This window comes from Pectinophora gossypiella, chromosome 20 (genome assembly GCF_024362695.1).
Source record: "Pectinophora gossypiella chromosome 20, ilPecGoss1.1, whole genome shotgun sequence".
In the NCBI taxonomy this organism is placed as follows: Eukaryota; Metazoa; Arthropoda; class Insecta; order Lepidoptera; family Gelechiidae; genus Pectinophora; species Pectinophora gossypiella.
This window is the reverse complement of record NC_065423.1, coordinates 3752645-3780091: the sequence shown is the minus strand read 5'-3', so window position 1 is coordinate 3780091 and position 27447 is coordinate 3752645. Positions and strand designations below refer to the sequence as shown.

The window sequence follows — 27447 nt, the reverse complement described above, 5'->3', positions numbered from 1 at the left end:
CTCGCTATCAAAGTACGATAACAGTACGCGGAACTCTTCCCATTAAACAATATTTGTTTATAGTAGGTAGACACTTTGATACCACGCCACATAACTTTTTTGACAAATTAAACCGTAAGTCTTATTGACAATAATATGATAGAGCGACAGGGTTCTAAAGTGGGTACATGATTTTACTCATGACTGTATCTAACTAATTTGGAATAAGTTTTTTTTTCCACCGACTGATAATCGTATATTTAATGTTGAATTATTTTTAAATAACTTTTATTTTTAAACAAAAATATGTCTTAGTTCTAATTTTGATTTTAAACAAATTCAAATTCAAAAATTCTTTATTTAGTACGTAACATAGTTACATTTTGAATCCTCATTTTTACATAACGAACTTCTCATCCGCCTAAAACTACTGCAGCTTCTCACAATCTGTATAGCACAGTCTCAAGTTCGAAAAGCGTGCTTTGTTAGGCGTTTCTTCTCCACTACCAAACAAATGAAACAAAACGTCAAACAGCACATACAGTTTTCGGGCTATTATGAAAACACTATGGAACCCATCACTTGGTGGCATTTCTGGTGCCATGACGGTCATAACTGACCAAATTACTCTTATACTACTAAAATTTGACCAGGAGACTGAGATAAATTATAGACGGAAGTTAACACGCTATCTGCCGAAGTAAGTACACAAACAACCGGCTCGTAACGTGTTTTGTTATTTGTGTGACAGTTCTGTTTTGACGATGTATTCTTCTTATGTGTGTGCGACAGTCAGAACTTTTTTTTTTATTTATTTAGATAGGTATACCAACAGTACACATATTGTAAAGTTATACAATTCAAGTTGTTTGTATAAGTGTCCCAATTACCAGTACACACAGCATTCACAATTACAACAACAAAACGTATCTGGAGGCACGGGAGTGCCCCCGCCAAGACGAGCAAAGCGAATCGCAAGGGCAGGGCACAACCTACCTTTTTTCGAAACGATTCGTCGAATTTTTTAATGTGTATATACCAGGTGTTAGTGACATCGCAACGAAAACTTTGAGGGATGATTCAGGCCATGATTCTAAGTTGATATGAAGTGGACATTTCCGTCTCAAAAGTATGGAACGAAAATAAATTAAGAAACACTAAAATTTTTATTAATTTTCCGAGAGAAAATTCCACTTGATATTAACTCGGAATTATGGTCTGAATCATCCCCCTCGATATTCGTTACGATGTCACTAACACCTTGTATAAGTTTATACTTACATAATGTAATTATTTAAATATGTATAAAACTTAAACAGAAATTATCTGAGTACATGTGTACTATACGTGTATGTATACCTCAGCTCCCAAAAAGTGTCAGAAAAAGTGTAGTGTAAGAAGGAACTCCCGTCTATAATGTATCTATCTGTACCAGGAGACGAGGAAAGTAAAGAGTAATAATAGTTACAGTGCGTCTGCTGACCGTTATGCACCGGCGCCTGCAGCACGCGCAGGCCACCACCCGCTGACAGCAGCTGCAAGGCCGCTGGGCCTACAACTAGTCCACCGCTGCCTACCACCTGCAAACATACGAGGATAATCAATATCAAGAAGTCTATGATGAGAGTGGCCGAACGCTACAGACAGAATGAAGCGAAAAACCCATATAAACTCAGTCATTGTTAAAACGAGGCATGATTAGAATGACCGTTGGGCAGAGATATACCTACCTACTAATAGAGATATCAATCGCGGGATCCCGGATCCCAGGGTTATCCAATATTATGAGTAATGGTAATAGTGAAAGTAAAGAAATAGAGGGACGTGAAGTAACAGTGTTTAAGCAGTGTCTAGTGAAGAGTTAAGTGCAGTGTTTAGTGCTCAAGTGTGTTCAAGTGTCACGTAAAATGCGAAGAAAGACGGTAACGAAGTTAAATCGCGTAGCTCTGAGCAAATGCTGTACCGCGTGTGTGAAGAATAAGTTTTCCCTCAGACTTAGTGAGTTTTCTTCCAATCCCGAAACCCACTTCCGTGACATATTAGTAGTGAATTTATGAATATTTTAATATTTATTGATATGATATTTATCAATATTGATACAATAATTATTTGATTTAAAAATTCTTAATAATTTGATTTATGATGGTATTACCTTTAATAGACAGTGATTTATCTAAAAAAGAGACGAGAAATATGTTTCTTTCGCTTTAACGGTATATAGCTTAGTATGAAATAAATAAAACACATAATAACGGGTTCTTACTAAATAATACGGTCGGTACGGTAATAAAACACATAATACGGTCACGTGATCATGACACTTACAACAGTGTTGAAATATAGAGTCTCATATCCCTGATAATAACACGGTAAAAAACCGGTATGGTATATGTGTTTTAATACACAGACACCAATCATTGACGTGCGTGACGTGAGAGGGGGGGGAGGGGGGGGGGGAGTAAACCTAGTTCAGACGCTGGTGGGGTGCGGGGTGATGGGGTGATTCTATGGTACAACTGACCTGTGAGAGCGGAAGGTGTATCTGCGCTGGATGTACCAGGGTAGTAGCGCTGAGGGTGTTGGTGACGCCGTTCTCCACTGGCTGTCCGTTCTGAAACAACAACAGACATTTGAATTTAGAACAATTTTTATTATATAGGATAACGAAAGCAGTATATAAATCGAAGGTTGGTGGTAGGGCTGGCAGAGGCAGACCTAGAAGGACGTACATTGACCAAATTGGAGATGAAAAGGTCCTTAGAAAAGGTTCAGTACGATCTACTCTGTACCGGCGTGCGTGTATGCAACGATTGATAAATGTGGAGGAGGAAGCAAGAGAAGTGTGTGAAGTGTGAAACAAATGGATTTCCATAGTCTTTGCATACCTATTGTAATTAAATAGGCGTGAGTTTATGTATGTATTTTATTACGTTATCTTATAATGAAAACCTGAAACCGTGTCGAGAAAATCACATAAGTATAAGATATATAAAGAGACAGATACTAGGTTTTAACTTTTTTTTTTATTTAAGGCAACATTATGTGAAACGAACCCAGAGATCCAGTGCTTTTTCCCTAAATCTATGAATTAACTTATTATTTATAATGCTTAGTAAACAATGAATGATATGTGAACTATGATTGGTGTTTGATTTTTAAGATCTTCCTAAACTAAATGGTCTTAATTCCTGCAGACACCTCCTAATTTTATTTTAAGTTATACCTGTCATTTTCTTATCCGCTAATAAAGAAAGGGACACCCGTCTTTAATCGACAGGTATAAAATTTATAGAACTAACGTCAAATTTAGCCAGAAATAAACCATCACACGTCAAACGGGTTCCATATGAGCGTGATGCCTTTTTTATTCACCCTGGTTAGGTATGCATTCATTTTAAAATTAAATGTAGTCAATCATCTGTCCCTTTCCTTTTCGGCGGATAAGAAAATGACAGGTATAACTTAAAATAAAATTAGGATGTATCTGCAGGCATCGGGGCCATTTCCTTATCCGCCGAAAAGTAAAGGCGAAAAGTGGGTATACCTACTGTTACACTGCCTACCCTATCGGAGATACACGCGTGATGCTAGTTATTTACTTCATTACTACTTGTTCTTATTTATCGATAGGTATAAAATACATTCAGCCATAGCAACGGGTAGGACAGTAAGTGATACTCTGTGGTCTTACATAACTAATTTAATTACCCCAGTAGCTAATGGAGTGAGTCACGCATGTATTTCATAATTTATGTCAAGAATTATGTTAATTATCTGCCACGTGTCCACCAGGATATAAGGAACGTACAAGTGATACTAGAACATCTAGTGTTATTGCAAAACGAAAACTGGCAATAAATTTACATAAACTGCCTATATACATCCCACTGCTAAAAAAAATAATAAAATAATAATAATAAATAAATTAAATATTAATAATATTAATTAAATTAAATATTTATTCATTTAATTATTATTATTTATTTGCAATACATTTATTTTATTCTTATTCTTATAAATCAACTATGATTGTCACGTGCTCAGCGGTGAAGGAAAACATCGACATCGAAAATGACAGGTATAACTTAAAATACAATTAGGACGTGGCTACATGAATCAGGTCCACTGTCAACAGTATTCAAATTCAAAAATATCTTTATTCAGTAGGTAACATAGTTACACTTTGAATCGTCAATTTTACATAACGAGCGTCTCATCCGCCTAAAACTACTGCAGCTTCTCACAACCTGTATAGCCGGGGAAAAGAAGCTGCAAGAAAAACCTCGGCACAGGGCCCTAGACGTTCTTTAAAAAGTGTCTATTTGGTTCCGTTACACCCGGTACATCACTTATTAAGATTTTAAATTTATCGTGTGGATTGATGAGGTTGATACTCCACCTTACAACCCACACAATAGAAGAAGATCAACTAGATTTAAAGTAAGAATTCTCTCGACAAAATAAGTCGATTGAATTCTAATGTTACCATTTCTATCTGTTGTCAGTTTTACGTAAGTATTTTCATGTGTGTGCTCTCTGTCTTGTGATGTGATGCTATCATCACCAGCCCATTAACGTCCTCACTGCTGGGGCACGGGCCTTCCCTAAAGATGAAAAAGAAGATGATAAGATGTTCCTTCCTTCTTCGGGATGGATAGGGAGGGACAGACGGACAGATTAGATGGATCTCGCTCATCGATGTGATGCTATTGTAATGTAATGTATCTATAATATGTGTCTGTGGCGTCCTACAATAGGCTAGTTTCCAACTAGTCAAATCAGTTACTTTATAAACGTCAAAACTTTAAAAAATAATCATAGAAAAACGTAACAAAAAGACGCACTTATTATTACATTTTTCTAAAATTTAACAGAGAAAAGAAAACGGTTTTTGACAGTTTTGGGTGAATCTCAAAATTTCAAGTTTGGTAGCGAAATTTCATATTATTTTTTCGAGAAAAATTGGGTTCCTACATGAAAAAGATCCAAAAGGATCCTCGCTTCCGACGTGAAAAAGCAACTTTTCAATTCCCAATTTCCCCAATTTTTCACGAAAAAATTATATGACAGTTCGCCACCAAACTTGACACATTTTGATATTCACCCTTTTAGATCTGTCTTTACTTAGTAATCAGAATTTCATAATTTATCTTTGACCTAGGAAACTACCCAATCGTAAAAGTGTCTTTCATTCTATCTTTCTTTTATAAAACAATTCATCTTTGACTCAGCTACCCAATTCATTGGAGTTGTGTAGGAAAACCACAAGTTATACGTGTAGTGCGTAATAATCCGGCTTAGTCATACGTTGCTTATAAACGGCAGGTGCTAGGTTTACAAATTCGAAGCAGAATTTGATTGTGAGCATGACTTTGATTACCTATGTACATGGTGGAGGTAAACAGACGTCACACAAACTAAGGTATTCCCATGTATTATTACCATAAAACGTATCTACACGATTACATAACATACATAAACTGCCTATATACGTCCCACTGCCCACAGGCCTCCCCTCAATCAACCGGAGGGGGTATGGAGCATACTCCACCACGCTGCTCTACTGCGGCTTAGTGGAGGTGTTTTTACGGCTAATAGCCGGGACCAACGGCTTAACGTGCCCTCCGAAGCACGGAATCATCTTACTTTTTCGGACAATCAGGTGATTCAAGCCTGAAAAGTCCTTACCAAACAAAGAACAGTCTCACAAAGTGATTTCGACAATGTCCCCATCGGGAATCGAACCCGGACCTCCAGATCGTGAGCCTAACGCTCTAACCACTAGACCACGGAGGCACCTACACCTACACGATTATAAAATCTTAATAAGTGATATATAATATGTGAATAGACTTGACAAACATAAAAAAACAAAAACCCAAGTGCAGTGACGTACACGCATCAGCTTATGCTGCTATGTACTTAATAAATAATAATAATAATACAGCATGGTATAAGAAAACCAGGGATGCTCAAAAGTGACAGCTAACATTTCAAGGTTAGCCCAGCTGACGTCATCCCACCCTGCGTTGCCATTTTGATATTTACTTGACAAGGACATTTTGAGCTTTTAGTAAAATAATTAATTCCAGTTTTAATGAATTTTATATAGTGACAAATAATAGTAATTAAATATATCGGTCAGTAATTCACTTAATTTTCAATAATAAAATTTACGTCCTTGGAATGTTGGAGATACCAATAGGCTAGTTTCCAACTAGTCAAATCAGTTACTTTTTACTAAACGTCAAAACACGAAATTACTATAGAATTTGTTTGAAAAAGCACTTTGTGACGTCATAGAAAAACGTGATAAATTGTCGGACTTATTATTACGTTTTTCTTGTTTAAAATTCAAAAATGAGTAAAATTGAAAAAAGAAAACGTTTTTCGTTACTTTTAGATGTGTCTTTATTTAGTAATCAGAATTTAATAATTTATCTTGAACCTAGTACACGACCCAATTTAATGGTAACCCAGTGGTAACATTTACGTCATCAAAGAGCTAGCAATGGCGGCTTATCATAGGATTGAGCATACCTGTTTTTCTTATACCATGGTATACAGAGTGTAACGGAACCAAATACTGTTGACAGTGGCCCTAATTCCTGTAGGCACGTCCTAATTTAATTTTAAGTATTTATTTAAACCTGTCATTTTCGATGTCGATATTTTCCTTCACCGCTGAGCACGTTATAATCACTGTCGCCCGGTTTTCGTAACTCATTGTAATTACCACTTTACAAAATAAATGTAATGGTACATCTGTTCTCACCTACATAATGTCGCAAATCCTGATGTTAATTTGACTAGCATACAGGCTAAATCCTTCCATTTCCACTAATAAATAAGATCCCGGCTAAAAGTTTTTGAAGAGTGTACGTACTCATAAATCGATGTTAACTTTCTTTGTATAGTACTACTAGGACCTTAATTTTATTTACACTGGTATTGTACTATGTATATTAATTATGACAATAAAGATATTTTGAAATTGAAAAATTGAATCCAAACATGAATTGTAACACAAATTCTAAGTTATTAGTACCTCAAAATGAGAGTCAAGCGTACTCTATATTAATACGAATAGATATGTACCTTTCTATAGAAAGTCAAGAGAAAATAATGTTGTTGAATAATATTGGAAATTAAACGGTGAATTTGTCCGACATCATTTTTTAGAAAACAACGACGCGCCTCTATGATGGCCGTTTTGACGTTTGTCCCGCGCTCATCAAGTTTCGTATTACTTAATAACTATGTTAAAAAAGCAAATAGCTGTACTTCATTGTGTTCATCAAGTAGCGTATTAATTTATACTATATTGACGGAGCGATTTGCTGTATTTTACTACGTCTAAACGGCCATCATAGCGTGCCGATACGCTAGTTTAAATCCACGTAATGACCTGTCAGCCCGGCGATATCTTTGGCCTTGTATAAGGACTGGTAACGCTTTGTTTAAGCTAAATAACAATTCTGACTCATAAAGCCGATACACGTAAATACACGCCCGTATTCCGTGATCTGCCCAATCAGGGTGAGTAGGAGGTCAAGGTGCCAAAAGACAAGCAGCCACATTAGGTATTTTAAACCTAAAACCTAGCTGTCGAAAATGGCGTATTAGTATTACATACATCCGTACATAAACTCACGAATATTTCCCACCAGGATTAAGCAGAAACTATGGAATTCCATTTGCTTCGATCCTGACATACTCCTCTTGATTCCTCCACATTCATCAGACGTTTCATACACGCACGCTGGTTCAGAATAGATTCTACCGAACCTTTTCTTTTTTTTTCCTTTTCCAATTTGGTCAATGTACGTCCTTCTAGGTCTTCCTCTGGCAGTCGCCAACTTTTGCTTTATAATACACTGCTTTCGTAATCCTATTATCCTTCATCCGCTCTATGTGTCCAAACCAGCTTAACATTCCCTTTTCAATCTTAGTCACTATATCGTTTTTTTACACCACATAGCGCGTATTAGTATTAATCATTTCTATTCTTAGCAAAAGGGATCGCTCAGTGAAACCTACGAACGACACGCTTCTGATGTCCTGAGAAAAGTAGATTACCTAAAGTAGCCCGCCTCTAAAAAGAAAGGCCACATTAAAGCGAGCAATGTCAACGAATGTCAAATAGCAATATTGCTTTTATAGTTGAATTCTATCCAGGCTGCAATCCCCAAAAAAATATAAATGAAATGAAATAGAGTTGCGTTTGTTTACCCTTATAATTTCATGGATAATATGTGTCTTTTGTCTTTGTTTTATATAGGATATAAAGGATGACTCTTGTTATTATATCCACCCATTATTCTTCTGATCAAAATAAATAGAAGCAATATAGGTAGCAGCATTCTATACCATATCTGATCCAAATATCATCATCGCCAGCCCATTAACGTCCCCACTGCTGGGGCACGGGCCTTCCCTATGGATGGATAGGGAGATCGGGCCTTAAACCATCACGCGGGCCCAGTTATTATGCTTCTGGCTGCATTAGCAGTCGTTAATAACCATTATGGAGGAGCTCGAGATGATTTTTTTTTTGTGGCCACCCATCCTATGACCGGCCTTTGCGAAAGTTGCTTAACTTCAACAATCGCAGACCGAGCGCGTTTACCGCTGCTCCACCGAGCTCCTCCCAAAATCAAGCAATAGTGATGTAGGGCACTCTTTATATATCATAATTATATATATTTACATTCTATACAGGGTGTAACGGAAGGGGGGTATCAAGCCGAAAGGGGACAAAACTATACCTTATGTAGATCTTATCTGCAAAATTTCAATTAAAAAAAAACACTTGATATTTTTTTCAATTTCAGTTAAAAAAATATTTTAATAGGTATTTCCAGCATGTAAAAAACACGGCACAGCACTATTGAGGTCACTGTTCTTAATCCACTCAAATATTGGCACTACACAAATCTCCTAGCGCGTCCTGGTCGCCTGGTACTCGTGGCGCTCGCACGGCCGCGATAGGTACGAAATTCGAGCGGGCGGCGGCTTTGGCGGCAACGTCAAAAGGAGTCGGCGGCCGATTGGAACAATCCGAGTCGGCGGCACGTCGGCGACTGTAACAAACAAGAATGACACTAAAGCATCTAATAATTGGAGTCATTTTGCTTTGACAACTATCCTCACATTATTTTATGACGTGTAAAATAAGTTAAAATTACCTACTTGTTTAGGTAAGGTATTTAATTTAATAGTAAATAGGAAAAAAAAGTGTGAAAGTGTGGGTAAGTAGGTAGGTAATTAATAATTAGACTTACGTTTTACAAGAAAAGTTCGAAATGTCGTCATCCCCGTTCGATGCACAGACCTGCCGCTTCATCTGTCCACAACACTTTCGAAGCAAAGTCTGGTGAGCTTTCCACTTGAACTCGGTACCATTCTCAGAATGCCACACGAGGTAAATAATCAGCAGGAATTAGCTCGGGCGTACGTTGCATATGGTAAGGTTCGCGTGGTAGTCCTTGGGTTGGCTGCACGGCTAGTACGGCTTCTTCAAACTCCGGATCACGGGTCGCCGAGCGGCCAGTCTCGGATGACGCGTGGAAAGAGCCCGTTAAATGCAGTAGGCGATTGACCATTTTCCTGAAGCAATGCAGTGAAGGCAGTTGCCTGGCTTCATCAGCTGGTCTACCTTCTATGAATCGCTGATACAAGTTCCGTGCTTCACTTAAGTTGCCATCGCCGGCACCCACACACATCATCATTTCATAATAACCTACATTACTCAAAGACACCTCGAACTATCACTGATCACAGTTATCACAACAAATCCAAATTTCGAACTTCACTCCACAGATAGTAAACAAGCACTGACAAATAATTTGACAGTTTACTTTCGTGTGCATGTTTCTATCTCTTTCGAATGCTAGTATCCTGGTACTTAAGGGTATGTTATTTCTTTGTGCGCAATAAAATATTTTTATGGTATTGTTTGAATGAATGAATGTATTGTATTTTATCAAAGTAGGTACGTATTTTACTTTGAACCTAGAAAATTAAAAAAGTCGTTTATCTAATAAGGATCACCCGCGCTCACACTCTTGCACTAACACAGAATTGCCACGTTTCTTCGCAAATATCCCGCGCAATAGCAGAAAGCGAAATTAATCTGTCAATAATAAGACATACTATCACTCTGCCCGTATCCCTAATGGGGTGGGCAGAGTCACAAGAACATCCCATTAGCGGTACGAGCATGATAATTATTTATGTACCTATGTTATGATTACTTGTGGCTCTGTCTGCCCCATAAGAGATAAAGGCGTGATATTATGTATGTTTGTTTGGTACGGGCATGTAGCGATACGAGCGTGTAGTGGTAAGTGAAATTCCGCAGTCTCTGCCTACTCCAATGGGAAAAAGGCGTGATGTTATTGTTCACTGTTGGACAATACACGACTACAATTTAGGAAGGAAAAAAATACAAAAAAAAAAAAATATTTTTTATCATGGTAAATGATAACTTTCCCTTAACAGCACCGCCATTTTGAATTTCGGGTGCACTAGGGCTTGCCGATCAAAAAATGACTATCGATAATCTATCCCGACCGAGAGTCGATCGATAGCAAGACTATTGACAACTCGGAAAGTGGGAACATTTTCGATTTTATTACCTAAGTGCAATACAATCGATAGTATCGTTGCGGATTAATAACAAACTATCGATAATTTTGCCCTCAGTCAGTAGTATTGCTACACTCCGATAGTATGGTTATTTTGAGTGGGCTGATTGTCTAAACTGAATTTCAATAACTCAAAAGTCCATGGATTTAGATTTTTTGAAAAGTATTTTTTTTTATTTCTACCAATCAAAATCGTAGTTGAAAATGATTATGATCGATAATCGATACTGAACTATCGATAGTTTGAAACACTAGCGTGCCTTTTTCTATTCGCGAGCCCTGGCATCCTGGTACAGGGTATAAATCCCATTAACTGTCCCAATGCAATTTGCAATTCCGTGCTTCGGAAGGCACGGTTGGTCCCGGTGACTACTTACTCATGTAAGAAAGTAGTCATTACATGAGTCATGTCAGGGGCCTCTGGCGGCTCAATAGTTACCCTGACACCAGGGTTGATGAGGTTGGTAATCCACCTCACAACCCACACGATAGAAAAAGATTTAAAAAAATACTGTTATGTGTTTTTAATTCCTTGTACGCAATAAAGTATTATTGTATTGTACGAAAGTACTTATTTTAAGATTACTTTTACCATGTCATAGTAAAAGTAATGTTAGGTAGGTACTTTACTTGAGAAATTAATTTTGTCTTTACTATGTTGTAAACGTAACATTAATGTCTCGTTAATAAGATACACAATCACTTGCAGCTGCTCGTATCCCTAATGGGGTGGGCAGAGCCATAAGTAATCAGAACATACTAACATAATATCACGCCCGTATCACTAAGGGGTAGGCAGTCACAACGGTACTTGAGAAATTTATTTTGCTTTTACTATGTTGTAAATCCCCAAGGAATTCTAACAAGCCTCTGACGTTGCCGGCCGCCTCAGGGAGGCACCCCGTCTGGCCAAGGTGCCGGACCCGGTAGTTGGCGGCTCCTTCACACTCCAGTAGCACATGGGCCGCTGTCTCGTCCATGCAGGTTCTGCACAGGGGCTTGTCGGTGACACCTAGTGTAAACAGATGTTTGTTGATATCACCGTGACCACACAGCTACACCTGCTACCTGCAGCTGTTACCTGTATTAGTGGAGACCTCTTCACATTTAGAATTCTTTTGGAGAGACAACTATTGATGTTGGGTAGTGCCATCTTAGCCTGCCTGCATTTATTTACGGTGGTTCATAGTCTGGTGTGTTTGTTCATTCCCAAATACCCTAATACCGAACTAGCTTTATTTGCGGATGATACAGCCATCTATTCTTCGTGCCGTGGTCGAGTTATGATGACCGGAATTCTCCAACGCGCCAATGCCTTGGGCAAGTAGTTTCGCAAATGGAGAATCAAGGTAAACCCGGAGAAAAGTGCAGCGGTGTACTTTTCAAAGGGCTATTATAATACGTCACGGTCACGCTGTCAACTTAAGTCATCAAGATGTCTGGCAAGCCGATCCCTTGGGAGGAGCAAGTCAAATATCTCGGCGTAGTCTTAGATAGACGTCTTACTTTCAAGGTTTTTAATGGGCCGTGTTCATTGTCTCCTTAACAAGCGTAGTAAATTATCCCTTAGGAATCTACACGACTTGCATCCATCCGATCATGACCTATGCAGGGGTAGTTTTCGCTCACGCGAGTCTCTCTCAAATCCACCGTCTACAGGAAATACAAAATCGTTCGTGGTTCCTTCGCAATGAAAATCTGCACATTGACCTAAGTCTGCCAACCATTGCCCAATGGCTCAAATTAGTTTTTTCGATTCTGCTCCGCACCAACCAAATCCCCTGGTAGTTGCGGCTTCCGAATACATCCCGCTTAGGAACGGTACTGAATAGCATCGGCGTCCGAAGTATGTAATACGATCCCGACGACCCGATTACTCTAGCCATAGAATCAGCCAATCAGCTCGCGACAACAAACATTTCAGGACCCCGATACCGACACCGCCGGCGTGGTCGACGACTTCCCTCAATCAGCGCTTATCGCTATCGACTTACTAGGGTCGTTTAATTCTTTCAAATATTTTTCCTCTCAGACGACGCCCTGAGCCGAGGTTCGCGCCCAACTGGGCACCCTCAGGCCTGTTGTCTTAAACGTTGTACCGGGTGAGAGTCTTCAGCGCTCCCCATTTGTCCGGCCAAGTAGTTAATGTCATTTGCGGCAAATCTTCGATAAGTCACGTCAAAAAAAGGTGTGTTTGTTGGCTGCTCTCGTTCGTAGCAGCGAGCGGACCTGTCCGAATGAGATCGGCAATATCGGTTCCGGACCGATGGCTGTTACCTCCCGTTCCCCTTCTGGCCAACTTGTCCGCCGCGTCGTTACCTCTTGAATCGCTGTGTCCTTTGATCCATTGTAAAGTGAGGTGTTAGTACTTGCACACCTTAGTCAGTGATTGGTGGTAACTGTGTATGAGTAGTAGTATTTGTTTAGGGCCTGCAAAACTCTGAAAGTATTCTAATGAAACTGTCCCGTACCTAGCTAGCCATGAACGCATTCGCCGCTAGCGTGATGCCCATTTGACCTGGATGACGGTGTTAAGGGAGCCTGATATTACGTAATCATAAAATAAAGCATACTACACAAGGAGACGAGATGCATTGTAAAGTACATTTCTTTATCAACTATTAATGTAGGTAATCGACTACATTTTTGGACAAAACTTGTACAACAAAGTGACTCTGCCCACCTCAGTAGCGCAGTAAGTGTGATATTAGATATGTGTAATTACTTGTAGCTCTGTCTGGTCCATTAGGGATAAAGCCGTGATTTATGTATGTTCACATCTTGTTCTATCCTATTGGTTGTGCGGTGGATAACCAACCTCGTCAATCCTGGTGCGAGGGTTATTATTGAGCCGCCAAATGCCCCTGACATGGCTCATGTAACGACTACTTATTACATCAGTAAGCAGTAACCGGGACCAAAGCCCATTGTTTTTTTAAATATTGTGTCTGGAAATCTTGACCTCACAAGGATGAAACAAAACAATTTAAAAAATATTGATTAATATGGCCATCACTGGCACGTTTACCCTTTACTAGGGCAGGCATAAATAAAAGAGGTGGTAGCTGTTCACTCAAAAGTTAAATACCTTGAACAGCTGATTGCTACGTAGTGTTGTGCAAATTTGAATTTATTACATGAAGACCTGGAATTCAATTGCTCATAACTAATGCAAATATGAATTTAGGCGGCCAATACTCTCGCATGTGATTTGTAGATAGTGACAGAGTAGGCACACTTCGGGTTGATACCCCCGTTCCGTTACACCCTGTATACTCATTAATTTATTATTAAAGTTACTTTGATATATCTCTCTCTATTTAAGAGCTGCGCTCTTGTCGGTGGAGTAACCGCCATTCCTCTCTTCTTCCCGCCAAAACCTTCACCTCCCGATACGACACGACCTGCACCTTCTCTTTTATTTGTTTCTTTTGTTTGTTACTTTGATATAATGTATCCAAATATTAAGCAATAGTTACTTTGATATAATGTATCTGATATTACATTATATTTTTGAATAATTATGTAGAAAATAGGTAACCTTACGTCGTAAGCGCCTTTTTGAAAAATCACGCCCGGGATTCGACCCAGTGACGCAACGTTGTAAGTCAAGCGTTGTCCAAACAGCCCTGGGGGGTTAACAAGGCTCATCACGCAATTCACCTAAAAAAGCAATACTTTTATATGCGCAAATGTCACATTGCAATATTGCTTTTTAGATGAATTGCTTCGATGTGGCCTTTTTAATACTCCTGAGCCCATTGCCTTATCATATCTTCTAATGCAATCTCTAAACTTCTTCTATTGTGTGGGTTGTGAGGTGAATTACCAACTTCATCAACCCTGGTGCCAGGGTTATTATTGAGCCGCCAAAGGCCCCTGACATGGCTCATGTAACGACTACTTACTTACATCAGCAAGTAGTAACCGGGACCAACGGCTTAACTTGCCTTCCGAAGCACGGATCATCTTACTTTTTAGACAATCAGGTGATCAACCTGTAATGTCCTAACCAAACTAGGGATCACAAAGTGTTTTGTTTTTGATTTCTACACTAAAAGCGTGTTACGGGAAAATATTGCTCACCTGTGCGGGAGGGTCAGCTGGTGCCAGTGTTGTGAGAGTGAGCGTGTTGTGACGCGCGCCGTACGATGTCCTCACCACCTGCGGGCGTGAGGGTTGTGATTATGAGGTCACTTGTACAATAAATTACTCGTCCTTCACTATGCGCACTACTAAAGAGTGGAATTCTCTGCAGTCTTCTGTATTTCCGAATGCATATTACCCTAGTGCTTTCAAGGCCAGAGTGAACAGGCACCTTCTGGGCGAGCTCCATCTTAGGCCTCGTCAATGCCTTCGGGCAAGTCTGGCGCTAAGATCAAACCCATCAAAGGTAAAAAGAAAAATTACTTCTGCGAATCAATTAACCAAGCTTCTATGTTTTTCAGCTCAACTAAAAATCAGGGCTGTGACTTTTTAGATATAAGGTTTATTAGGCGATTTTCTTCCTCCTCTGAGAGCGAATAAAAACATAAAACACGTTCATTTGTCGTCCGGGCATGACATAAAATCCAACAGAGGGATTGTCCTCTAACATAATGGACAATCGTTACGGGCGACACTGATCACTTGTCACCATAAGGTTCATCATATCCATCTTAGGACATCTGATTAGTTGTGGCTCTGCCCACCCTATTAGGGACTACGGGCGTGAATTTATTTATGTCAACTAATCTTATTAGCTACATAACAAATATTACAGTGCACACACACATGAAATACAAACAAAAGAGAAATAGAAGACTACAATAGGCGGCTTTATTGCTAAGTAGTAATTTCTTCCAGGCAACCTTTACCTACTAAACTTCTTAAAAAAACCTTTAAACATTCTCCTGGCTGGTTTCTAAACACAACCATTGCGTAAAACCTCTTCATCCCAATCCTAATCCGAAGATTAGGTCAGCTCTAATTTCTAGCGAGGTACTAGGAGCGCATACCTGCGAGGTAGTGGGCGTTATTTGTATAGGCAGCGTGCGGAGCTTGGTGCTCAGATTCAAGGTGCGCGGCGGCGAGGTGTCCATCCGCGCCGTCCGTGGCGGCGACGAGGTAATCTGCATCCAAAAACTAAAATAAGCAACCTTTTCCTAATCAATAATACCACCAAAAGTTGCAATCAACACTTACACTTATAGGAATTCCTACAACTTGTCCGTTAACACTATCCTCCCGATCTTTTTCCTCAATAACACCATCTGAAATGAAAATAAAAAATATATGTCTTATATCTAGTTTACAAAATAAATTAGCATGAACATGAACATTGCTAAATTTGTTTATGTACAGACTGCGAGATAGTGAAAAGAATTCTAACAACATACGTGGCAATGTTGGCAAAACATTCAACACGAAAAGTACCAATATATTCGTGTAGATGGCGCCACCCGCGCTCATATAGCACACTTTTCATTTACCTACGAAACTAATTTGATTTCATTGAATTGCCTGATCTGCCACGTCCCCTAGTTATTGATAAACTTATTATTAATTTCGAATCACAATAATAATAAAATACATATCGCAAAATAATAAAGCCAAGTGCCAAATATTAAATAATCTCGACCGAATGTACCAGGAGCGCAGAAGTTTGTGAGAGGTGAACGTACCGCCGATACTTCGCGGGCGGACCGTAGTCGCTCGCACAGACACTTCGCGTTTCAACGCGGCGAGCCGCTGTTGGGCCGCTATCTTCTCACGAGCTAGCCTCTCCATTTCATGCTCACATTCGCGTTCTTTACGACGAAGCACCTGTGGATGATACACCACAATTTATGACAACCGAAAACAAAATAAAGAAAAAGTAGTAAAGAAAATTTTGAAAAATTTGCCATCTTGGGCCGATCACTGCATATTGATTGAAGGACTTCTCGAAATTTCAAAAGAGTTAAGAAGTTTTCAACAAAAAACTGAAGACAATAAAATTTTCATACGCCACACAAACTTTAAGAATTGTTCGATTTAAATTGAAAGGGAGAAACAAACATTCAACGCGTCATTAGATTTGTTGAAAAGAAACTTTTGAACAGAATCTACGTAAGTTGCCAAAGTTCTTTTTTGCTTGGAAGCCTTAGTACCTACGTACTTAAGTACGAAACATCGACTTGCGTGAAATGCGAAACTTTTCCTCGCAAACTCTTTACAGTAAGTAAGTTAGGTACCTACTTATTACAATAATGCGCATAAACCAATGGTCCTCAACTCAGATTTTGAAAATCGTCTTGGCCTATTTAGGAACAATATCGGTAAGTATCCCGTCAACAAAGGTTTAGAAATAAGAGACATCCCTCACAATGCAGTTTAATCTTATGCTGTTGAACATATACCACAAGTAAGTATATAAGAAGTATATAAGTAAGGAGAAACACGTGAAGAGGATCATAGATTTAATGGCGCAAAAGAAATGTGCAAGATAAGTATCTTGCACGGACGACACTAGCTAGGAAAACATGTATGGATCCAGTGCACAAATACAATGGTAACTAAGGTAAACATGTAAAGTGGGCCGGTACTAGCCCAGCCTTGGGCCAGAATCCTCATGGCAGCAGGCAAGCAGGAATATATCAACCTGTGACGAATTGACGATTCGTCACCTACGGATTGCATTAAACAACACGCGGATAGTAGTAAACCAGTTTAAACCGCCATTAGATGGATTAAAAGCAGTAAAAATACATTGCAACTTTACTACGGCTCGAACTAGCCGCATAAACTTTTACTTAGATAACAATTTCACCTTTCACCTTTTAAAATGCAACGCAACATTTACCACAACACAAAGTTGAAAATAGATCTAACTTTTCTGAAAAAATATGATAATAAAATATGTTTCTAGAAATGTCATATTTGCGGAGCCGGCTGATAGGCTAAACACCTTATAACAAGACAATAGAGTTCATTTCTATTGTTGTTCCTAACATTTCTAATACGCAAGGCATTAGCGACGGTAGGTTAACAACTTTTCTTAGTACTGTGAGGTAATTATTGTCTGCTCTACATAGAGTTCTCTGGCAGGTGACCAACAAACGTATAAGAAACATCAATTTTGGATTTAAGAGATTGGCGATTCGAACAATGTAACAAACTTTATTCGAAAATCGATTGACTTTGAAATAATGCATTATGTTTAACACATTTTTGAGGGGTTCTACGCAATTTAAAGTCAAATCGGAACAAAAAAATCGTGACTTCAATCAGATCCTCATCAATCCAAATTTTCGTCCTTAAGCTTCCATAGGCTCGTTTGAATTTCAACCAGTGAACAACAGGGGTTATACGGGGTTATAAAAAACATAACATACTACAACTACAGAACAACTCAATCAAAACACATTATATAACTTATCAAACAAGCGACCAAAACAGCAAACTTGTGACGTAGCGTTGTCACTTGGATAAAAAGATCTCTTCAGCGTTACCTATCCCGTTTTCAGGGGGCCGCTTATCATACCTGATAATATTGACAGGTCCGATAATGATAAACTTTAAGAAATAGAAGATAGTATAAAATCTGTGCTTACCTGTATATATCTAATAGCCGATCCGAGGATGGACAAGTTGGAAGTCTTCTTGTCATCAGGTGTAGCGGGGAGCTGTCTCTTCAGGAGCTCGAAGCATTCTTTCAAGTGGGCTCGGCGGTTCTTCTCCAGCTTATTGTGGACTTCCCTAGTGCCGGCCCTGGGCGCACTCCCATTACTACTTCCATTGCTACCACTACCGCTGCCATTGCTGCTCACCGAAGGGGGTGACGGGATTTGTGGGGGGCTGTTGACAAAGACATTATTATTGATAACTGAAGTGTGACTAGAGAATAGCTTAGAAACAGTGAGTTAAACACATATTATAAAATTCATCCCTATCCCTAGTTTGGCCAGGACATTACAGGCTGATCACCTGATTGTCCGACAGTAAGATGATCCGTGCTTCGGATGGCACGTTAAACTGTTGGTCCCGGTCAATACTGGAAGGAAGGACTGGAAGATATAATTGGGCCTGGGTGTAATAAAAACGGTCATAATTTATGTCGAAAAACAAAGATAAAAGATGCATGTCTGTTATCCATGAAGGTTAAACGAAGGCAAATTTGTACAGCGCCATCTATACTATTTTGCGGTAAGTAGCCTGGAAGGTCCCTCATTATGTTAAATCCAATAATAAAATCAAGTTGTTAGGTACCAAATTCACATTCTAATCACACCCTCAATTCAACAGTTACTTTTAGTTAATATTTATAACTGTAAATCAAAATCACTTTATATTTCACATCCATACAGATGATGGTCGGACATACATTACTAAAGCATCTCTAAACTTAATTATTGTACCACGAGGCCTAGCAAGCAGCGTAATTAAATTTCAAAATACGGGCCCGTGTACCAACCGATGAATGATGCATGTAGCAGACGACAGGCATTCTATCAGAGGCCTTCCACTAATCTAAATCGAACCCTGACACGTTCGCACCTCCAACCGTTCACAAACAAGAGGAAACTCTAAAAGTAGAGCCAACTGGGAAACTAAAGGCTCATTTTAAAATGGTCGAATAAGACGATGAATAACAAAGCTCCAGGATTAATATTCAATTCAAGTTTGTTAAATATCCAAACCTTGACAGCAATCTGTTGAAAAATACGCCGATCTTGATACTAGGGGAGCATATTATAGAATCTTGTGGGTAGGCAAGGATAAATTACTATGCCATTATGACCTGTTTACATTAATTGCATTTAATTTTTAAACCGAAGAGCCTTCTAGATTCGTTTCATCAATTCAAGCGGCACTTGATGCATGCAGGATCGCCATGTGATTAAGATTGTTTTTATGCATGAGTATGGAAGGCCATTGGTTATTATTATGAAACATATACGTTTACGTTCGCAATGACGTACGTTAAAAATAAAGACCCTGTTATATAACCCTTACGCTGATTCATTTGATAACCTATGTTCGCATTATCTACTGCCTACTTAATGCAATATCCTGTCGCAATATTTCTGATCAACTACAAACTAATATTCCTATTGAGTAGTTTGTAAGTTTTGTAACAGCACTAACGAACTACGAAGATGTTTTTAAGATCATTTATTGTAAAACATTCCACTTACAACAGTTCAATTGAACCTGCCAACTGATACGACGTTAACTGTTTGATGTGAACTCAGACGGAAAGTTTTTTCTGAAGTGATGAATTAAAAAATATTTTCGTTTCGAATAATTGGAATTCAATAATCATCGCACTCACCATTTCTTATGTTAGCATATTCTTTTACTCTCGATTTTGATCTTATAATCGACGATGCGGAATAGGTAAAACTACAGGTATAATTTGTTATAACTATATCTTAATTATTAATGTTGCCAATGCAGGCGTATCTAACGGTGATGTCGTGACACGACGCGATTGTGCGAATCCCCCAGTTGTTTCTGACACCAAGAGTACCAGGAGAACATACCCATGACTGTTGCTCGTCGTACGCGGCCTGGAATGTTCTTGTACGAAGTCGAGGAAGAGTGCGGGGGGAGGCGCGGGGGCCGGCTCGGGCACGGCGGCGGCGACGGCGGGCGGGGCGGCCACCGGCGGCAGCGGCGACGTCGCTCGCACCACGCCGTTGCTGCGCGGCGTCACAGCCAGCCCTGTCACCACCCGCACCGACACCGGCGACTTCGGCTCCTCCTCTGCGAACAAAGACCCACATGTCACAACCCTCGATCCTGATATCGATTACGAAAATTATCATAAAAACATCCTTCGCCGTTCTTCGAACCGTTTTGCTCTCCGCGGCTACCGGTTAGAAGTCGGCACTTGTCAAACCCGTGTCAACCGCTCGTCGACGGCTGCAGTCCGTGGCGGTAAAGTACCAGGCGAACATAGCCTACTGAGAACTCGCCGTAACTGTGTGAGTGAGACGTCGGTATTGGATGGAAACATACGACTATACGAGCAAAAACTAACGTACACTACGGCCAAACGATAATGGACCTTACAGAAACGGCATTATAGATTGTAATAGAAAAAGTAGTAGAAATCAGTCACGCTGCAATAACGAGCGAGACAGAGCAACAAGTATGAGTGGGATGTGAGCGAGTAAGAAGATGGGGCGTGGCTTGGCGCCGGTATGACGTCAGCACATGTGGCTGTGCGCGTGGCGTAGAGTTTGACGTCCGTAGTTGCCACGCCGAAAATCAGCTGCTGGCTAAAGTGCCAGAAAAAAGCGGTCGCGTAACCGGTATTCCGTAAATACTCGAATCCGTCTGTTATTTGTTTGCAAGCGCTCAATAAAACGTGGCTACGTCGATTTTTATATTAGCGCGTTACCTTCTAAAATGAATGAAGCGTTCTCATAACATTTGAAACATCTAAGGATCCAATCAGTGATTCTACAAAAACAAATGCTATGCGCATTAAAGTACATTACATAGATTACTACAATATATGTAGCTAAATACAAACATTATTAAATAAATACAGAATTTAAACAGAAGATTGAAACGTATTCATTAATAAAAGCTGCACGAAAACAAAATTGAAATGTCAATAGGGTAATAAGATTACTCGTACAAACGTAGATGCAATTCGCGTTTTCAAATATCACAACAAAAGGGGAAAGGCTAAAACAATAGTAGAACATAATATGACTGTAGATGTTTACTGAACCATTTATTCAACGTTTTGGTTTGAATTAGAATTGTTTAACCGCGTCTAGAGGTGGTTGGGTTTACCGACCCCTGACTTTGACGGACATGCCGACTTTGTACAGCTGCCATAAACTTCCAAATCAATCCCCCATTATCAGGAGTTTTGTATCAAGCAACAACTATTAATACTCAGGTTAAATGACCGTCATCTCTAAAGATTAGAATGTGACCCTTTTAGCCGACGTTGACATTCGAAATTAAATTAGTGTGACTCCTTGCTTTGTCTGCTGTCCTGTGAATTCGTTCGTTATTTCTCGGGTTCATTTGCCCATTGTTTAGAAACAAATTAGGCTCGCTCTATTTAGCTACATCAATATCTGATGAAAAAAACAATTTAGTAATGTTATTAAACTTGCGTGACCCAAGATGGAATTCAAATGACATCTGGGATAAACGATTTGTATTCGTGAGGGGGAAATTGTATTAATAAAATGCAAGAATTATGCTCTCATTATGCTGAACATAGGCGTCAGCGACAAAAAACAAGATAAAACAGATTGTCAATGCTTTGATTAAGTTTTGAAGTGTGGGAGACCGAATGATAGGATAATCTCTGAAATTTTCGACATGCCATATATAAGTGAAATGCGTTAGTTACTAAAAGTAGTAAAAATGTTGCTGTTGGTAACTTTATTTCACTCTCAGATAAGATTAGATCAGCGCGAGCTCAGTGATACTAAATAGGCTTACGTGTTGCACAGCACGGATAAAAGCCGACACTACTGACACCAAATATTTAATGCAAAAGTTGTACAACTATGTATCTGTAACGAATGAAAGAAAGGATTAATACTAACGTAATAATATTCACGATAACTAATTAATTTGTTACTAAAACAAAAATAATTTACAAAATCATTCTGAATTTAGTAATCCTAATGATCATAGTGACTAGACAAAACTAACAACATCAACCGGTTAGGGTCTACGAAAACATACGATTACAGACGTTATATAACAACAAATAAATATATAGAAATAAAATCTCTCCGTCTGTTTGATGAAGGCTTATTGGCTATCATGGACAGATTCTACTAGGGTAGCATGGCGCTGAGTAGTTATGCAACAGGGGTGGGGTCTGTGTGCGTCATTTTGTCCTTCTAGCAAGTTCGTACCTTCGATTCGTGGGCGGTATCCTGCGTAACTGTTTAGGGATACTCGGAACTCAGAACATACGGGAAGAATCTAGTGTAAGAATGACGTGGTAACTGAAAACGCCATTGACAAATTCAAACCAAGAATTCATAGAGCTATTTTTGGTCTTTTGGGCAAAATTATCTAAGTATATTTCATAATTTTAGTGTTCAATAGGTATACTATAAGCTTTACGTTTGGCATTGCGCCTTTAATAAATTTGGGGTCAGGAATCTACGCGTCAATTTCTTCAAGTTCAAGCCAGTAAACACGTCCGATATTGACAAGGAAAAATATTTCTTTACCACAGTTGTATTACTCACATTGTTATGTAAAACTGTGGCTGATAGAAATCATTATTGCGAAACTGTAGAGTTCTTCAATGAAAATCAAGTGATGTCAGCGAATAAATGCAAAGCAAAGTCATAAAATGGAGCACTGGGTGGTAGATAGGTACTTGCAACAAACTGTAAGAAGCTAAAACAACGACCTCGACTATGCACGTCAGAGGGAAACCAATAAATTTTAAAAACAGTCTCATGTTGTGACCGTTGAAAATAAATCATGTTGTCATTTTCCATCATTAGTATTTAGTCAAGTGGCAAGGAAAAGCTTACAGCCTGCACTTTTTGTGAAATCTTAGAAGGAAGCAAGTAATGAGCATTTTAAAGTCTCGTTCAACGGCGAATGCACACAAAAGAAACAAAAACATCTCTTGTTGCGTGATGGTCGCCTGGTAAAATTGCGCATGGCGGCGCGCGCCTACTGCGAGCAACCTGCGGACACATCCCACGAGAGGGCACATAACACCTACCTACACCCACATTTACGTGTGAAATCGCAGACCCAGACAGACACTAGCAAACCGGTACCAATGGTCTCGGCATCTGGTACCACAGTGAAACCGGTATCTAGAATACCAATGCCAAATACGAAGAAGCGAATGTTGTGCGAGCAAATTGCAACACTACGGTGCGGAACGTTATATTGACCTTACAATTTGTAGAACTACATGCAGCTACATAATCTACAAATACAACAATGGTTTCACTATAGATTTGGCTCATAATAAAAGCTAAAGTTCATTGCCAACTAGTCGAGAGAAACCTGATAACACGCGACGTTATAATAGCGCTATTATTTAAAAATTATATTGTAGAAAACTGAGGGACGAAATTGATATTCTTAAAAGATTCGCACACAAATTGAATATTGTAGAGTGTGTGGCGAGTAACAGGGCTAGTAGTGTGGTAAGGGTAAAAGAGTGGGGAGGTACGGAGTCTGGAAGTGATAAGCGGGTGTGAGGGGAGGGCGAGGAGGGGGAGGGAGGGCACGTGACAAGCCGTCACGCGGCGCGAACTCTCTCGACCACATCCGACGATGCTGCACCGGTTTGGGGGCAGCCAGTCGACTATGTACTTACAATGCCTTTTATTCAAGTTAAAATGCGAATATGCGCTGGTCACGTGGATGTTACGTGAGTTTGTAATGAACATAGAGAATATATTTGCTTTTCATGAAACAAAGCATCTCGGCCAACTTTGATGCAAGTTAATTGATTCATGCGAAATATAATAAGCCTTAAGAGCTTCATTAACAGTTATTGATGTAGGTCGATGTGGATTCGCTAACATGGCAACAAAACATCAGGCGATACATTCCTTTTGCACAATTTTTGTAGTAGGTAATACGCGTGTGCTAAATATTTTTATCGCGGTGTCGATGACCTCGCGAAACGAAGCGTGGCGCTTTGCGATTTTATGACGTCTTATTATATAAAGTGTGACACGTATCCAAGATATGAGAGGTTTGATAACGTTAATTAGCGGTTTGTCAATCTCAGCTAATTTGTTAACGACCTGCCGATAGAAATAGCTGCTATAAGTATCGGATAGATAATTAAACTAATTGCTCTTAGCCAGCAGAAAGGCGAGCAAAATGATGAGCGTTATATAACGTTACCAGAGGATCAGCGATGCGTAGAAGTTCGCTCGATAACTAAACAGAGGTCGTTGGTAATGGAGCTAGTTCTAGAAACCAAGGAGATAGCCGTGGCAGATAAGCTGGACTGCATAGCAGTGCATAGACATAGACGTTGACACGACTGCAGAGAGTTTAAAATCGGGCGTTGCGCCTTGCGACACGCACGCTCTAATCGTCTGTGAGAGTGAAACAAAAGACTGATAAGATAAAACAAATGAAAACAAATGTGGTCAAGCTGCTGATAGATTATAATAATTAATACATCAAAGACTCAATACGTGGAAGCAATGCTTTTGAAGTTCGCAAGATGCGGAAGTCGATGTAGATGGTTCTAGATGAAGCGAAAGTACGAAATCAATTGAGGATATCACCTTGACTTGTGACTCACAAAAATACGAAATGCGCGTGTGTGAGTTTAATCTCGTAAAACTAAACAATTATACTAGTTACGTAATACCTACCAGTAAATGTACACGCGTCCATCTTTATTGGATTATGAGAATGTCATTGTGTGCCATGACTGTCGGTACCTATTACGTAAACAACTAGTTATTTAGATATACAATTATTATGCATAATATGAAGAAGCGACGGGTGAAAAACACAAAAGACTATCGCTTGTTGTTTATGTCTACGAGAAACACATTGAATTTTTTGCATACCTTAATTTGCACAATTTATTCTAGGTATTACAAAGAAAAATCAATAAAATTTTTGTAAACATGTTTTGTTGACAAATAAGACACTTAAGGTAGGTGCTTGTTGATGCCGAATATCCCATTGAGGTGGACAGACTTTAAGGTCTTAAAATGGAAAAGATAGCAAGCTAATTAAACTATGTAGATGTAAGTACTCTATCTACGGTTGTCAAAGCTACAATTCAACAAGTAAGTAGTTGAATACATTTTAAATGAGAACTTTCTAATTACAAAGTACGTGTTCCTAACTTTAATCCAAATTAGGTAAACGATTTCTTCAAGTTATGTAGCCGTCGCCGCGTAATTTTAGAAATCAATTATTTACCTTTCATATAGCAAAAGTAATTTGATTAAGTTTCGTCTATGTGACGGCATATCGACTAATACTCGAATCAAACCAATAACACGTGCTTACGTTAGTTTATGTATTCTGAAATTCAATATCATTCGGGTTTATGTTTCCCCAGTGGTACCTATATAAGCATCACCAGGTAAAAAAAAGAATAATGTTAAATAACAACATGACTCAGTTACAAATACCTGACAAACAGTGATCACAGTACTGATAATAACAACACACCAGTTGTGACTGAAGCTAATACCGACGTACAACTAATAGTAGTTGAAATATAATAGGTTGTTTTCGTAAATGTTTTAACTAACTATATAACAAACGAGCTATTTATTCGCTGTGTTATTGATCTAAAATAAAGCGAGTCTGAATGGCAACGACGCGTGTGACACGAGTGAGGCGTAGTAGCGTGTTGGTGTGACCTTGGTGAGAGAAGCGCCTTGACGGGCCGGCAGGCGGCACCACAGCGCCCTCACCTCACCTCATGCACTCCTTTGTCCTCCTCCACGCTTCTGATATCCTGTTCACAATATGTTCCGCAAGGGAGACCTTTTACGCTTTACTATAACGACCGAAGAGGAAATTAATTAATTAGGTATTACTTACAAAATGTATCATCAATTGTGAACAGGAAAATAAATCCTACGTATTCTTTGAAAAACAAGTCATTATTTGTTCGATAAATAAGACTTTAATAATAAAAGGAGCCGGTTATAATGAGCATAAGAAATACGATGGTTCGATCTTATTTTCCACTCGTTTCCACGGGGCTAACAATGAACGAGCATCAAATAACAACTCTATTGGAATTAGCAACAACAAGACGTTTTCTATGGAAGTATAAGAACGGAGTCTCAAAAAATTATAGAAGTGTTCTTGGTCGGCGTCGTGCAAAAACAACGTCGAGGTCAACCGGCAAGGTCTCATAAGAATGCAGTTGTGTGTGACTGAACTGAACTAAACACGAGATTCAATACGACACCAGTTCGTATAATAAATCTAATGTACGTACATATTCTATATTTCTGCGGTCGCCGTCTCGCAGACGCCGACGTCAAAATATGAAACGATGCCATTGCTCAATATGCCGAACAATATTTTATTCAACATGTCTCAGCTGACTGAGCATTTACATTCAGTGACTCACCTAAATACTCCTTGATCCATTTCTTTTTAGGCGGAGGCCTTGTTATCCTTTGAGGATCTTTCGCTTCCTCCTTCACGGGATTTGGGGTGTGGCTCGAAGTAGAGGGTCTCTCGACGTCGGGGATGCGTGGAGCAGAGGGCAGAGGCGCTAGGGCGGTCACCATTTGCTGCGGGTATCCGTACCCGTTGATCTGGTGCCCATGAGCTTGAAACTGCTTGTAGGTTTTGAGCGTTATCGGGATCGGCTCCACAATGCTGCCGAATTCTGTCTCTCTGGTATTTATGGCGATGGTGTGAACAGTCTCCGCGAAGAAATTGCTAGGAGTCCCCATTGCGCCGAAGAGCTCTGGCTGAGCCCGACGTCCCCGGTAGCTGGCAGTGCCCAGATTCACGTCGGTGGTTTCCATGAGTATACCCATTCTACAATGGGACACCACTTTTACTAACTGCTAAGTTTATTAGTCCCCATTGTCACAGATTCACTTGCGTCCTATACATTTTGTTTACGATAAATTCAAATAATCTTAATAAATAAACTTCTCCTTTATATTAACACTTTTTACTCATTATCACTATAATCTGTTGTTGTTAATGTTCCTGTACCTGTTAAAAAGTTGCGAGTTTGAAACAAATTCCGATTCGTGTGACCCATTCAAATCACGTCTGACAACAATTAAACTACAGAGACTAAGCAAATCTAATGTCTTACTCAGCCTTTAAAAAAGTTTTACATTGGAAGTAGCAAGCGTGTAAGGAT

The 27447-nt window shown here is 39.4% G+C and overlaps 1 protein-coding gene across 6 annotated transcripts in view; it reads right to left on the bottom strand.

The window, feature by feature from the left end:
- The window catches only part of LOC126375873 (max-binding protein MNT-like), a 58982-nt gene that overhangs the window by 5642 nt on the left and 25893 nt on the right, over positions 1-27447 (bottom strand). For 4 of the 6 annotated variants that reach the window (XM_050022947.1, XM_050022948.1, XM_050022946.1 and 1 more), the window contains exons 2-10: positions 26692-27293; positions 20135-20357; positions 18203-18446; positions 16292-16433; positions 15813-15880; positions 15626-15739; positions 14715-14792; positions 2501-2590; positions 1448-1559 (exon numbers count right to left, since the gene is read on the bottom strand). In XM_050022947.1, the coding sequence (XP_049878904.1) occupies positions 1448-1559; positions 2501-2590; positions 14715-14792; positions 15626-15739; positions 15813-15880; positions 16292-16433; positions 18203-18446; positions 20135-20357; positions 26692-27109 (1489 nt within the window). In that variant the 5' untranslated portion in view covers positions 27110-27293. The remainder of the gene's footprint in view (positions 1-1447; positions 1560-2500; positions 2591-14714; positions 14793-15625; positions 15740-15812; positions 15881-16291; positions 16434-18202; positions 18447-20134; positions 20358-26691; positions 27294-27447) is intronic. The other 2 variants (XM_050022949.1, XM_050022950.1) reach the window with 1 other exon arrangement.